Source organism: Bombina bombina, chromosome 5, assembly GCF_027579735.1.
Source record: "Bombina bombina isolate aBomBom1 chromosome 5, aBomBom1.pri, whole genome shotgun sequence".
In the NCBI taxonomy this organism is placed as follows: domain Eukaryota; kingdom Metazoa; phylum Chordata; class Amphibia; order Anura; family Bombinatoridae; genus Bombina; species Bombina bombina.
This window is the reverse complement of record NC_069503.1, coordinates 105,152,076-105,168,771: the sequence shown is the minus strand read 5'-3', so window position 1 is coordinate 105,168,771 and position 16,696 is coordinate 105,152,076. Positions and strand designations below refer to the sequence as shown.

The following is a 16,696-nucleotide window of genomic DNA, read 5'->3' as shown; positions in this document are numbered from 1 at the left end:
ATTAATGTTCTAGGAATAAAGAAAATATTTGTCTCTATACAAACCCTGAGAGTGCCCTTCTTCTACATTGTTCTTTTTATTTTTATACATATATATATATATATATATATATATATATATATATATATATATATATATATACATTGTTAGATACAGACACTTAAACAGATAGGCATAAAGAGGTAGACAGATATATAAATAGATACAGATTAGTATATAGTTGCTTACATATAAACAGACCAATATAGAGTGATAATAGATAGACCGATAACAGAGAGACAGAGAGGAAGACAAATAGAGAGAGAAACATAAATAGACAGAAAGATGAGCAGGAAGAGACATATAAGGAAGATTTAAACTGAACTTGATGACAAAACATTTTATATTAACAAAGAAATGCAATAAAAACATTATGTAAATGCTGAGTTATTTTTATTTATATTTTTGCTGCTACATATTTTATTGTTCAGAATAAAGTATATAAGTAATGCAGGTTCTAGTAAACAGACTAAGATCTACGGTGTAACTTAGAGGACAATTACTTCACTAGAGCTCCCTCCGATGCTACACTGATCTGTGTAATGTAACACTAAGCAGCCACTGACCTCTCTGCCACATCAGTTTATTGAGGCTCAGTGTGTGACAGATAACTGCAGTTCCAAGGTGCCTGCACATGGGTGAGTTTGGTCAGCTCAGAGTACCCTAAATTCCTGACCTCTCTGCCACATCAGTTTATTGAGGCTCAGTGTGTGACAGATAACTGCAGTTCCAAGGTGCCTGCACATGGGTGAGTTTCGCTGCTACTCTGACAAAGCTGCTGTTAGTCAGCTCAGAGTACCCTAAATTCCTGACCTCACAGTTGCCTTAGCTCCCTGCAGACTTCCTGCTTTATTTATGAAAGTATCCAAGTAAGGGCCAGCACTCCTGCAATAAGTGCACATGTAGACTGGGGTAAAACTGCCAAACCCCACTAGCAAATCCTTAGAATGTGAAATGTCCACAGCACTGTAAATTTTCAATATACTTTATTCAGACATATAAAACAGCAACGTTTCGTGACTGTGTGTCACTTAATCATGCTATACTTAGCTTAACAGTGGTTTCTACTTTTAAACATTCATTTTCGCGCCAGTCACTCTGTGGTTGTACTCTGGCACCATCTTGTGGTTCTCTTGTATATTAACAGGATAATCTGTGAAGCAAGTAATTTAAAAACAATAATGTAGCAACAATGACATAAAGTGCAAGATGCTTTTACCATACATTATTCATTAAATAAATCCATTCAATTTACACAACTGTAATACTTCTTAAAGATTTTACCATCTATATTGTAGCTTAAATCAGTGTATCAGAAATAGCAAGATAAATCAAAATCCCTATTTTAAACTTTAGGGGCCAAGGTTTCCAATTTATGGATCCACCACATTTCTTTCCTTTTTAGTAAAGTCTCTCTGTCCATGCCATTCCTGGGCATTTTAATCTGTTCAATTACTTGCCATTTTAGCTGGCTTATTCCATGTCCTTTTTCCAGGAAGTGCCTGGACAGAGGGGCTTCCATGTTCTTTCGCCTTATGTTGGCTCTATGTTGTGTCATACGGTCTCTCACTTTCTGTGTCGTCTCGCCTAGATATACAAGGGAACACGGACATTTAATTAGGTATTTAACATGCTTTATTTATGAGTAACACCACCCTTCCTCCTGCATCTGCTGTTGTCGGCTTCACACACCAAGTGTGAACAAATTTCTGATGAACTGTGTGCAGCCTACACTGTCCGGTTGGCAACCCTATTTAAAAGCCGGACACATGACTAAATATTATTTGAAACCCGGACGAGTTGCAACCCTGTTCCTGGAACTCCTGGTCAGCTGCCGTGACAATGGACACCCGCCTAACCCCTCTCAGGCTGGCCGGGCTCCTGGAAATCCTGGTCAGCCACAGAACAGCAGGACACCCGCTGACTTTACCCCTGGTTGCTCTAGCGGCCCTTTGCCCTAAAGTGCCACTCTTTTGGGGATTGGTAGCCCCTAGGGTGGACAAGAGGTGGGGGAATTACTGGAAGGAAGCTCCTTTGAGAACCAGGGGTTTTGGACACCCCTACCCCCATAACTTCAACAGACTGTATCTTCGGTCTCCAGTAATCAATTATGCTGCTTTTTTGACTGTGGCATCTGGGGACCGAGAGCTTTTAAATGACACCCTGGAAGTGCTGCTGCCACCCCTGTGTACTGGGGTTCTGTGGGAATGTGGATGCTATGGAGGCGCCAGCCTGTCTGGAGGGGCGTGAATGGCAGGAAAATTGTGGGATTGTACAGTGTTTTATCAACATGAGCTTTGTGTATAAAAGAAGTTTGTGTTTTCCAATAAAATCAGTTCTTGTTTTATCTGTATGCTAGTATGTCTTGTTTTATCTGAATGCTAGTATGTCTTGTTTTATCTGAATGCTAGTATGTCTTGTTTTATCTGAATGCTAGTATGTCTTGTTTTATCTGAATGCTAGTATGTCTTGTTTTATCTGATTGCTAGTATGTCTTGTTTTATCTGAATGCTAGTATGTCTTGTTTTATCTGATTGCTAGTATGTCTTGTTTTATCTGAATGCTAGTATGTCTTGTTTTATCTGAATGTTAGTATGTCTAGTTCTTTGGGTGCGCTCCTGCTAAATCACTTCTTCTCTGCTACATAGTGACCCCTTGTCTGGGAGAGGAAGGACCCTCTGGCAGAGCTACATTATATGTCTGATAAATCCCTTTGTATCAAGAGCACAAGTGTTAGGTATATTTATACCATTGTGTGCATATATCATGTAATGCTGCTTTTAACTATATAATGATGTAATGGTTTTTCATGCAAATAAAAAATAATTTGAATGAATCCAGACCAATATGTTGTGTTTTTAATTAGAAAAAAAAATTCAACCTCAAAGAATAATTAGGAAAACATCATCAAAAACAGAGCAGCAATTTTACCCAACTTTCTAATTTACTTCTATTATCTAATTTGTTTGTTCTTTGGTATCCTTTGTTATAGAGTAAACCTAGGAGGCTGATATTATATGAGCTTAGGGGCGTGCACGTGTATTTACCACTCTGTGCAGCAGTGTTTGTAACTATGTATAACAGCTATAAATGTTCTTGCAACCTCTGCTGTATGAAGATACATGCACGCTCCTGAGTTTACCTAGGATTACTCTTTAACAAAGGATACTAAGAGAACAAAGCACAAATGATAATATGAGTAAATTGGAAAGTTTATTGAAATGTCATGTTCTATCCAATACATTTAAGTTTAATTTTCAATTTTCTGTCCCTTTAATAGTACATAAAGCAATATCAAATTAACCCCCGACCTACACCAACCCACATTATTAAAGGGACAGTAAACCCAAAATTCTTCTTTCATGATTCGGATAGAGCATGCAATTTTAAGCACCTTAGTCATCTTAAAGTCTTACCTTAGATTAAGCTGCAAATAGCCTCCTGTGCCCCTTTCTATATCATGCAGCAGGAACAGTAAAAAAGTTATTTTAAAATGAATAATGGCTGCCAAGCTCAGCCCACTGATGACATCATGAACTGGACTGCATCTAGGTACTCTGCTGAATAGCAATGAGTCTGCTGTATCCAACTAGTGAGCTATTTGTGATTGGATGCCATATGCAGCCCAGATCATGATGTCATCAGTAGACTGAGCTTGGCAGCCATTTCAAAGTGGCCAGAAACAATATTCATTTTAAAATAACTTTTTTTATGAGGGGTGGAGCTTGACCGCGCTGGAGATGGCCGCTTGCTAGAAAAGCTCCTAGGCCCTAATCTCCCGATCCGGTATCTGAATGATCCCTGCATAGGTGAAATCAGCAGTCAGTGCAGGGGGAACTTCCTAACATACACCAGGCACAAATGCGGAACTGAAAGGAGGTGAGGTTTTACCGCAAATAGGCCCGCGACCACAGAAGGCACCGGGACTGCAGAAGGCTGCACCACACAGGTACACACATTACACAGAGCGATCGGCAGCATACGCAGTATCGTAGTAGGTGCGATCATCCCAGCATTAAAGTAGAGAGCAACACTCCCTGTAAATAGAGCTGCTGGCTATAAATACAAAGAACATTGCAGCGGACTGCCCCACACAATCAGGCTACTATCAATAAGCTGGGAAAGCATTGACTCATAACATAAAACAAGTAGCTGTTAGTGCAGAAGAGCCCCATAACAGGACAAAACTTCAAAAGCCACCAAAAAGACCTCCTGCAGCAGAACTCGACAGGGCCTTTAACTACAGGAGGCTACCTGTTATAAAAGTAATACAGCCTAATCTACATATCACCCCAGTGCTGGATATACCGCCATCTTAGAGAACACAAATGTCCCTATGCAAACTAGGACTAGATCAGATATGGGGAAGTAAGCATACTGGAATATCCCAGTACTTCCAGATAACAAAGTAATGCCAGCAAAGAAGTCACAAAAAACTGACGCACCCTCTAAAAACAAAATGATCAATCAATTCTTAAAACCAGCGGATGTGCAAACTCACACGCAAATAGAGGACCGCCATTGATTTCAACAAGGATAACTGAAGCCTAAGCGCACACTTCAGAGACTCAGGCTCAATCCGCAGAGATAACAAGGGAAGATCTGCAGAAATTAGCCACTAAAGAAGATAAACAAGCGGCAATGGCAGACATGCGCAACATGTTTCAGGAAATAAAGAGACATGAAGCGAGTGGACCACAGAGTCACCACCTTAGAGAAAAGCCACAACATAGCAACACAAGATATACAACATCTGTCACATCTGGAAATATTGTGACAAGCCAGACTGAAACCCTCAGTTTACTAATGCAGGAGTACTCATTCAAGTATTTGCTGACATCAGCCCTACCACACTCCAAAAGCATAGGGAGCTACCGTTTATAACCTCAGCCTAAAGAACAAAGAAGATCCAATACAGATGGGGATTCCCGGTCAGTATAACAGCCATATTCAGAAGAATAGAAGACATAAATTACTTTTGTGAAACGCTGCAAATCCAAATATCACCACCCGGGAACTTCTCACCTCTGGAAAACAGACCACAGCCAGAAGACCACAAAAGGAGAGATGATCCCAGAAGACCTACAATCATCACTAATAACCACAGCCCATCACAACACCCAGACAGGCCACTGCAGTCACAAAACAGTCACTCCACGCAAGGAGAAACCTGTCTGCAAAACCTGCACCAACAAAATTCATCCACTTTGCGAGAGACTGCTGACCAGGTGCAAAATACTTTGCAGGTACCCGAAGGTTCATAATCTGGAACTATCTATCATTCTGCTCAAGATGAACTATAACACCAAAAACTGCACAAAGACCAGCTGGCGGGGTAAAGTAGAAATGTTGTAAAGCCTGGTCATTGAATATGCTTGAATGTTCACTTATATTTCACTGCTTATTTTGTAAAGAGTGTTTAAATGTTTAATGTTTTCCTGTTAAATGATGTTTAGTACAAGATACTTTGTACCCAGAGTGGATCACTTCACACATACTGTACGAGATCACTCATGTATTGTGCACACACATAGTATAGTAAGTAACTCACACATACTATACGAGATCACTCATGTATCATGGACACACATAATGTAGTAAGTAACTCACACATACTATATGAGATCATTCATGTATCATGGACACACATAGTATAGTAAGTAACTCACACATACTATACGAGATCACTCATGTATCATGGACACACATAGTATAGTAAGTAACTCACACATACTATATGAGATCACTCATGTATCATGGACACACATAGTATAGTAAGTAACTCACACATACTATATGAGTGTCAGGGTGCCAGGAATCAGACTGAGATGAGAAGTGCAAAAATAATCACACCTTTATTCATAGCAAAAAAATAATAAAAAGTCCACAAGTCAAATAACAATCCAGGAGTCAAAACCAGAGCTGGTAGTCAGACGAGCCGAGTCAGGAGCCAAAGCGAATAGTCAGACGAGCCGGAATCAAGAACAAGGAAAACAGCAGAGTCAGGAACAAGCCAGGGATCAGGAACCAGGAAGGACGTCAGGCAGCCAGGTAATACACAGGAACTCTCACAAACAGGTCTGAGACAACGCAAAGGCAAAGCATATTGAACAGAGGCCCTTTAAGTAATAAGTGATGACATCACAATTCTGAGACTGCATCCTGTCTCACATGGATGATGCACACCAGTATGGCCATAAAAGGAAGTGCAGGAAATTAGCAGAATCCCCCACAATGCACCATAGTCAGGAAGAGAGGGGAGTAAAATGGCTGCCAGCAGCACATGGCAAACAGGGAAAAGCCCTGACAACAAGATCACTCATGTATCATGGACACACATAGTATAGTAAGTAACTCACACATAAAAAACATCCCAGGGGGGGCGGAGCCTATACTCATTGCGGCAGGACGTGTTTCAGTGAAGCTCTCTGACCCTGATCTTACTTTTACTAGTTAAACATAGTGAAATATTTAATACTTATTGTTCTGCAACGGGTATTCACCAAGGTGAACAGACAAATTCTGAGAGTGGATGATTTGACAGCGTTCCTGCCTATGCTCTTTGAGTCAGCTACGGGACAGACTTATTCTCTGGACTGGAGGCCATCTTTACAACTACGCAGCAACTTGTAAAACTAAAGAAGCCAAGAAGTCCCTGTATAGGTTATGGACTATAGGTCTGGGGCTGCCGTGATAGTACCCCCCCCGAACTCCGGGGTTACGATATCCTCTGGTAGGATAATAACTACATTTCCAGAGATTGCTAGTATGGAGATGGTTACTAGATGGGAAACTTCCATGACACAACTGATTACTGAACACTTTGAGGCCTTGGAGCATGACATCTTGCTACTCCTACAACAACATGAGATAGGAGCCAAGCTAACCCTACCAGATTGCAGTAGTGAAAGCGGTACTGGACTAGGACAAGAGGAACTCTTTTCGGACAGCGCCGCTTCCATTCTCAATATTGTGGTGCAAACAAGTGACTGCCGTGAAGAGCCATGCTGTGCTGACACGGACTCTGAGGCTATAACCCCACAACTGCAGATTGACCCATTTTGGCTTAAAAACATAATGGCAGCCACAAGTCCATTAGCTGTTGCGGATATTCCACTGCCTACTACAAGAAGAGATGTATCAGCTGTCGGTAGCATGCTGATCTCTAGCAAGCCTCTGCCGGAGGTGTCTAGAGGCCCTCCCACATTTACTCTGCTGCACCGGGAAGTCAGGTATTCTATGGAGGGGCTACATCTATTCACACAAGCCCACACAGAGATACCTCTAGACTTGGGGGTGGCGTCCTCCGACGGGCTTCCTCATCGGGTCTGTGTCTTCCGAGGAGCGGAGATGAAGTTTGAGACATTGACCCTTGACCTATCTCTGGCTGAAACCCGAATCAAACGACTACAGGGTTGTGGAGGAGTATGTATCTCAGCAACGTCGCATACCGGTGGGTCCTCGCGCTTCCACAAAAAACGAGTACCGAGGTCTGGAGTGGGTTAGATTGTACTCACTAGTGTTGGCCGCGGGTCTGCTGACAACCTCTGATGAGGAAGGATTGTTCTCCTGTTTGGGTGAACGGGTGTTACAGGACATGGTATTGGGACTTGATAGACATCTGGGTGCTGCCGTTTGTCACTAACAGAAGGCTAGCATTACTAATCTCACTAAAGATTGCTCCCCGGACATGTTTTGACCACCAGTTGCAGTGGGATGTTTTTCTTCATTAACCTTCTCGGTCAGTTATTAAAACATCCATGTTAATGGTTATTGAGCTTGATGTCTAAGAATACTGTAGGAATACAAGTCAATGCTAGTCAATTTAATATATTGTTTAATATGTTGCATGTTTAATATGTTGCTGCAGAGCTCCTAATTAACAATGGGGATTACCTGAATTATTTAGGAGGGACTAAATACGGTGTGTATTATTTTTATTAATTGTCTATTTTTGTCAGACTGTTGTCAGGTCCCTGTTATCTATAAATTTCCTCCCCCTTCCTACAGCCTGTTAAGGTATAGTATATGCTAGCATAGTTTTATTGTAACCTGCCTTAACACTCAAAGGGGCCAACGCTATTTGTAATATATGTAGCGAATGCAGCTGCTTCATGGGAATTTATTTTTATTTTAAAGCTGTGGAAGGTGCTGGATTTTAGCTCCTCTCCTATTGCAAGCACTACTATTACTGCTGCGCTGCTGGCAATCAAGGTAGTAAACTGTGCGATCAGTTAAATGTTTCGCCCCCAACCTATGCATGTAACACTCTCCAGCTGTCATCATGGCGTATCACCTAAATTGCCCTCAACTCTAGATAACCCTTTCCTTATAAGGACTAATTCTATATGGAGTCAGCAAGACCAGTAATAAGAAGTTCTTTTAATGAGGTGGCCCAAATTTTCGCATTATCAATATTTTAAAGTCTTTACATTTCCATGCTACTAATTGTCATTATATATAGTTTCAGGGGTCCAAAAGTGGCCCACCCGGTTGCATTATTCCTCCCCTAAAGTTCCCTGTCCTGTGATAAAACCCTTCTATGGGGCCCAAGAGCGGCCTCTTGCTGTCATTGTGGGAACACAGTCTACTTGGCATTAATATATTTTGAGGGGATACACTTTTATAAAATGAGGTTTCAGTTATTCAGTTTGGTAATAGCCAATTACATTGAGATGTCTTGACCTTCTTCGCGTTGCTAGCTTTGTAGTATTTTATTTATGTGCTTATTTAATTTTATTTTTTTCAGGTCTAAGCGACAGGGTTGAACTAATTTAAGATGTGTTTGATGTATTACCTACTGAACTCTTCATTGTTGTTATGTTTATGTATAACCTCAATAAAAATTATTTAAAAAAAAAAAAAAAAAAAAAACATCCCAGATACATGAAGAGGTTATGCTGTTCAGAAATACAATATCTCGCTGCTATCTGCGAACACACAATACAGAACCAGTCACCCTGATTAAGGAAAGCACTATCCTCAGAGAGTACATAAAGAATGTGGTGACATAGCTTACTGACCTAGCTGTTATTAAAATCCCTTCCCCCCAGATACACCTTTCTCTCTGAACTAAAGACACTTCCAATAGCCTTTGACTGGCATTTAATAAACCACTCCCTATTGAATTGGGGTATAAAAACTGCAACACCAAAACCTCTCTCTTTCTTATCTTGTTCCTGCTGAAAAGATGGCTGATGGTGGGCACACTGGAGAATGTGGCTAAGTATATTCTTATGATTATTTTAGCAGTGTTGCACAAATTGGGGTTGTAGTAGAGTTGGCCTGTATTAATTATTTGGACTGTTTTGCTGTAAAATAGATGTGTGTGTATACTGTATACCTGTAAATCTTTCTCTTATCATTAACATATATTGATTCCTAATAAACTGTTTGGAAACAATGGAGACCTTTTAATTAATAACCACATTTTGGCGGCCATGAAGTTGTAGACAAATCCATATGCGAATTAGTTTTGCAGGAATTAGATAATATGTTGATTTGATTTTAGAATATTGCAGGATATATCTTAAATGTTTTCTGGAATTAAATTTGCATTTCCATAGAGTTACATGGGTGCCTCAGTCAAAGAAAATTTCTCAATTTAGTGCAAATAATACAAATTGTGTGTTACTGCAGCTAAGGTAGATTTGATAAACTTTGTAGCAATTTTTAGAATGGTTGTATACAAATACTGCTTCTTTTTATTGCTGGGATGTAGACATTGTTTGTAGCTTGCATTTTGTTGCTCTTGTATATTTCTTGTTTTTGGTTGGCATACATTTTAAGAGCAAATATTTTCAAATTTTGTTTTCAGTAAAAATCTAATGAATTTTAGAGACATGGGGGCCCATTTATCAAAGGGCTTGCGGACCTGATCCGACACTGCGGATCAGGTCCGCAAGACCTCGCTAAATGCGGAGAGCAATACGCTCTCCACATTTAACATTGCACCAGCAGCTCACAAGAGCTGCTGGTGCAACGCCGCCCCCTGCTGACTCGCGGCCAATCGGCCGCCAGCAGGGAGCTGTCAATCAACCCGATCGTATTCGATCGGGTTGATTTCCGGCGGTTCCTGTCCGCCTGCTCAGAGCAGGCGGACAGGGTTATGAAGCAGCGGTCTTTAGACCGCTGCTTCATAACTTGTATTTCTGGCGAGTCTGAAGACTCGCCAGAAACACGGCCCTTCAAGCTCCATACGGAGCTTGATAAATGGGCCTGATGATATTTACTTGTTGTCTTGGTCCCATCTAAATGTTTTTTTTTATTACAAACAAAACTTTACAGTCCTTTGTTACTTTATAAATAAGAAGATTGTTTGCGGAGAGGACCAGCCTTTCTTTAAGTGTCCTACTCCGTTTTAAAATTAGTGACTTTTGCTATATATAGTGTTTTACCTCTTTTACTTATCCAGTTTCTATCTGATTATATTTTAAATTTTGATTTTTTTCTGGATTTTGTGTTTGTGTACATTTGCATGGGATTTAAACGTAAACTATATAGCCTAGTGCAATTCAAATTTGGTTCTGTTTGAATGCTCACTTTTTGTGTGCAAATATTTCAGATTGTAAGGGAAATTGTGTAGAATTTAAAGTTAAGAAAATACAGTTTAACTTGGGGAATATGCAAAGCCATAAGCAGTGTAAAGCATATTTTGTTTTCCCTCCCTCTTCTTCAATTTCTTTGTTTGTAAGTAGATAGTTCAGATGTTTAATTAAGTTTGTATGGAATACAAAACAAGGTGTAACCTTTCTTTGGGTAGCAAAGTTAAAAATTTGCATTTTCTTGTGTTTGGAGCAGATCCTGGAACCAAAACTACAGTTGAAATTGGCATTTCAAAAAGTTCTATAGAAACTTCCTGTACTTACCTGAAACCAATTAAAAGTTATATTTGCTTGGGGGGCGTGTCCGAGCTGTGTTCTGGATAGGACACATTTTCTGTGGGCTCCAGAGGAATCTTTAATAATCCGCCGGTTATTATCTTTAAACAGCAAGAATAGAACATATCATCTAAACACCCCACAGTACTGGCTACTGTGGCTCTATATTTTCCTATTTTTAGCTGTTTTCATGACACTGGAGGTCCAGATCGGAGTTCAAGGGCCTATGGCGGCGGCCTACTTTTCCTAGGCAATCACCTCCCCCCCGGGTAGAGCCGGGTGATCAGTGCTGTCAGAGTAACCTGACTTACTGAGTCTCTACGACCCATCATCATACAGCTCTAACGGATCAGAGGGCTGAACCTGCATACCATTAACAGTGGGGAAAAGGTTAAAACTTGTTTATAAAATATTTGCAACAAGCAGAGGATGTCCAACATGGCGGAGGAACACATCCAGCTAAACCACGAGGAACTTATGGCAAGATTCACTGCACGCATGTTAAAGCTGATAGATGGAGCTCCATATGAATATTTAATGCAGCGCTTGGAGGTAGAGCAGGAGAGTAAGATACCCACTACTGTTCATTTACCGGGACAAATCCAGACAGGCTCAATTATAACTGACCCCTCTCCTACTACACAGGAGCTGTACGGAGCGGTACACGTTCAGAAGGCAGACACACTTCTCACAGCACATAGGGGTAAAACACAGCTCACACACACTTTGCTCACTTATTTATTTTCCCCCCTTTAATCTCCTTCAATTATTTAGGTTAGTATTATTGATGGTTTAAACACCTTTTAAAAGAGAACTATATATTTTTTTTTCTCTTTTCAGTGTTACCTGTGATCTGCTAAACATGCCTGTGAAAAACTTTTTCACAAGAGGTTTGTGACTACTTTAAAAACTATATCCATATATCCATCCAAACTAAGAACCCCAACTGTGAAAGTTTCTTATAGATACTAACACAGGTAGTATCTTTAAAAAAGATTAATAATAATAAAAGAAAATGTATGATAGCGCAGGCAGTGATTTCAACAATAAGGGGACTAACAAACGTTATTGGAGACTTGACAGAGCAAAATAAAGACCTTAAATTAAAGTTAGATAACACACAGACTGACAGATTGTATTAAGCTTTCTGCTTTAACTAACACCATACAGATCATTAAAAACAACATCAATTATAATTAACAGAACACAGCAGAAACGAATACTCAAATAAAATTACTGAGTTACAGATGAAAATAAAACCAGAAGAAAAAAATAATTAGATATATTTCTGGGAACAATGCAGATTGTGATCACTTACTGTCACAAAGAGAGCCAAAACAAGTGAAAAACAAGATAATATGCCACTTGGTCCCACTAAAAACCGAAGTTCTGTTCCAATTGCCCCTGTCATAATATCTGAGCATTTTAACACCACGAAAGTTCCTACAGGTTTTTCAAATCAGACCAGGCCAATGACTGTAGCAGATAAAGACATTTTTTCAGAAATGGTGGGGCACAATCCCCACAAACAGCTTTAATAACTTCTCACAATGGTTTCACAAGGGGTCTGAAAAAGCCTTAAAATTAGGTATGAGCATGCAGGAATGGACATAATTGCTTCAAGATGCCATGGGCCCCTATGCCAACAGGTTACTGGGATTAAACTCAAGCATATCTGATCAGGCTGGGAGAATAGTTAAAACCTTTTTCAATTTTACTAGTCTAGAAAAAGAGATTAGTGAAATTGCCATGAGACCTCTAGATGGGCCATTTGAAGTAGCAAAAAGAGTTTTATTCTGGTTAGTGCTGTGCCAGTCACAGACCCAAATGGTCGGGGGGTCACCAGCTCACATACAGAGGGTAGTTGAAGCTGTACCTAGAAAGTGTTGCACAAATTGGGGTTGTAGTAGAGTTGCCCTGTATTAATTATTTGGGCTGTTCTGCTGTAAAATAGATGTGTATATATACCTGTAAATCTTTCTCTTATTATTAACATATATTGATTCCTAATAAACTGTTTGGAAACAATGGAGACCTTTAAATTAATAACCACAAAGAACACAGGTTATGCCAGTAGTGCAAAATAGATATGATAGATTAATTGTTTCTGAAAATGTATATAGGTTTAACTGTACACCAAGGTTTGTTCTATCAAGAATGTTCAAATGTTGTACTTCATGTCACAATCTGCTACTGCTCATACAAACTGTAGATAACAAAGACACAACACTAAGAAGACCAACGCCCATCTGCCTGAACTCAACACCCACTAACCAAGTATACCTATAACCTGGCATGTCTTTAACTAAAAGACAATATAGAGGATCCTCAGTATAGTAACTGAATATAGTCAATATAAATGTGATAATTGACTCCAAAGTTATTCGCTTAGAAAGTATCCACTTTGAGGGGAGTGAAGATATCACAAATGAAGCAGGTGCGTGAGTCTCTGCATATATCAAGATGTATCAAATTGTGAATATCATTCCAAACTTTGTATGTTGCCACTCATGAGTGGTGTATAGGAATAAGTCCTGTAAGCCGCGTAGTAGGATAACAAGAATGCAGAAAACTGAATAGACTTCTTATTTGTATAAATACTCACCGAAATTCGAAAGATATACTTTCTCCGCTCGTCTGTCTCAATCCTGACACGCCACAAACCAGCAGTCACCTTGTAGTTCACCTGGGGTGTTACTCTTGAAATTCAGGTCACATAGAGAATATACTAACCAATGGTGACAGCAGATTGTTGGAATATACGTCCTCAGCTGTTTTCAGCTTTGCAGAAGTTTCAGGAGTGTTCAGTTGGAGTTTACGGAGCACTCTGTTACTTGCACATATAGTAGACTGCAGTGGCGTATTTAGGTTTTGTGTTTGCCTAGGCACTCAGAATCCTGCTGCCCCCTCCCCCCCCTTGATTTATGTCATTTTTGGCCATATAATTTGATGTAGTATGTTATTAATTTGCAACTACAATAGTTAATTCATCATATACTTATGATATTATTAAATTCCTTTTATATAAAATCTAAAAAATACACATGTATTAACTGTATAGTTAGTCGCAGTATCCCACTAGACGTTATTTTATTAGATTAAATATTAATTTTAAAATAGATATAGGTTTATACACCTGAAAATAGGATCTACTTTTTGGCCTGGCCCTTTAATAACTTAGTAACTAGACTAGGTTTCTAGTCGTTTTTCTGTCCGCTCCTTCTGTAAATTCTGATACCTATCACATAACTAAAATCTACATACCTTTTAAATTACTTTCTGTATAAACCCTGTATCGGACTATTTAATGTATGTAAACAGAGGGATGGTACTACCAACTGTATATATATATATATATATATATATATATATATATAACTTAGAATTGAATTATGAAATATAGGTTAACAGAGGGTTGTTATTATTCACTGTGTTTAACCAAGTTATTATAACTGAACTTTGAGATTTTCTCGCAGCATAAAGTAACTAAATGTTTCCAGGCAACTGATAAACCAATCAAATCCAAGAGGAGGCGGAGACACCTGTATAAAAGCCAGATTAGACTGAAAGAATTTCATCTTGAAAAAAGCTACCTACAGCTGAAACGCATTGATGTTTTTAACCAAGTTCTTCTCAGTCTACTATATGTGCAAGTAACAGAGCGCTCTGTAAACTCCAACTGAATACTTCTGAAACTTCTGCAAAGCTGAAAACAGCTGAGGACGTATATTCCGACAATCCTCTGTCACCATTGGTCAGTATAATCTCTACGTGACCTGAACGTAAAGAGCAACACCGCAGGTTAACTACAAGGTGATTGCTGGTTTGTGGCGTGTCAGGATTGAGACAGACGAGTGGAGAATGTATATCTTTCGAATTTTGGTGAGTCCTTATACAAATAAGAAGTCTATTCAGTTTTCTGCATTCTTGTTATCCTACTACCCTACTATACGGCTTACGGTACTTATTCCTACACACCACTTATGAGTGGCAACATACAAAGTTTGGAATGATATTCACAATTTTATACATCTTGATGTATGCAGAGACTCAGACACCTGCTTCATTTGTGATATCTTCACTCCCCACAAAGTGGATACTTTCTAAGGCTTAGATTTGGAGTTTGGCGTTAGCCGTGAAAACCAGCGTTAGAGGCTCCTAACGCTGGTTTTAGGCTACCTCCGGTATACTTAAAGTATACTTAAAACAAGTCTAAGGAACATTCACAGACCCACATATTCAGCTGACACTGCTCTCTGCATCAGCTGACTTAAAGTATACTTAAAACAAGTCTAAGGAACATTCACAGACCCACATATTCAGCTGACACTGCTCTCTGCATCAGCTGACTTAAAGTATACTTAAAACAAGTCTAAGGAACATTCACAGACCCACATATTCAGCTGACACTGCTCTCTGCATCAGCTGACTTAAAGTATACTTAAAACAAGTCTAAGGAACATTCACAGACCCACATATTCAGCTGACACTGCTCTCTGCATCAGCTGACTTAAAGTATACTTAAAACAAGTCTAAGGAACATTCACAGACCCACATATTCAGCTGACACTGCTCTCTGCATCAGCTGACTTAAAGTATACTTAAAACAAGTCTAAAGAACATTCACAGACCCACATATTCAGCTGACACTGCTCTCTGCATCAGCTGACTTAAAGTATACTTAAAACAAGTCTAAGGAACATTCACAGACCCACATATTCAGCTGACACTGCTCTCTGCATCAGCTGACTTAAAGTATACTTAAAACAAGTCTAAGGAACATTCACAGACCCACATATTCAGCTGACACTGCTCTCTGCATCAGCTGACTTAAAGTATACTTAAAACAAGTCTAAGGAACATTCACAGACCCACATATTCAGCTGACACTGCTCTCTGCATCAGCTGACTTAAAGTATACTTAAAACAAGTCTAAGGAACATTCACAGACCCACATATTCAGCTGACACTGCTCTCTGCATCAGCTGACTTAAAGTATACTTAAAACAAGTCTAAGGAACATTCACAGACCCACATATTCAGCTGACACTGCTCTCTGCATCAGCTGACTTAAAGTATACTTAAAACAAGTCTAAGGAACATTCACAGACCCACATATTCAGCTGACACTGCTCTCTGCATCAGCTGACTTAAAGTATACTTAAAACAAGTCTAAGGAACATTCACAGACCCACATATTCAGCTGACACTGCTCTCTGCATCAACTGACTTAAAGTATACTTAAAACAAGTCTAAGGAACATTCACAGACCCACATATTCAGCTGACACTGCTCTCTGCATCAGCTGACTTAAAGTATACTTAAAACAAGTCTAAGGAACATTCACAGACCCACATATTCAGCTGACACTGCTCTCTGCATCAGCTGACTTAAAGTATACTTAAAACAAGTCTAAGGAACATTCACAGACCCACATATTCAGCTGACACTGCTCTCTGCATCAGCTGACTTAAAGTATACTTAAAACAAGTCTAAGGAACATTCACAGACCCACATATTCAGCTGACACTGCTCTCTGCATCAGCTGACTTAAAGTATACTTAAAACAAGTCTAAGGAACATTCACAGACCCACATATTCAGCTGACACTGCTCTCTGCATCAGGTAGCTAAAGGATGATAGTCATCTTATTATATTTCCTCCCTGTTTTATAATAATGTGTATGTTGTAATATGTATTGGCTATTATTTGTATTCTGTATTTTAAATGCATACTGGAGCACACTGATGGGCCATATATCTTGCTTGTTAAATGGT

At 39.5% G+C, this 16,696-nt stretch overlaps 1 protein-coding gene across 1 annotated transcript in view; it reads left to right on the top strand.

The window, feature by feature from the left end:
- The window catches only part of LOC128661362 (uncharacterized), a 228,330-nt gene that overhangs the window by 41,046 nt on the left and 170,588 nt on the right, over positions 1 to 16,696 (top strand). The window contains 1 exon segment of the mRNA XM_053715626.1: positions 6,797 to 7,464. Within this exon segment, the coding sequence (XP_053571601.1) occupies positions 6,797 to 7,464 (668 nt within the window).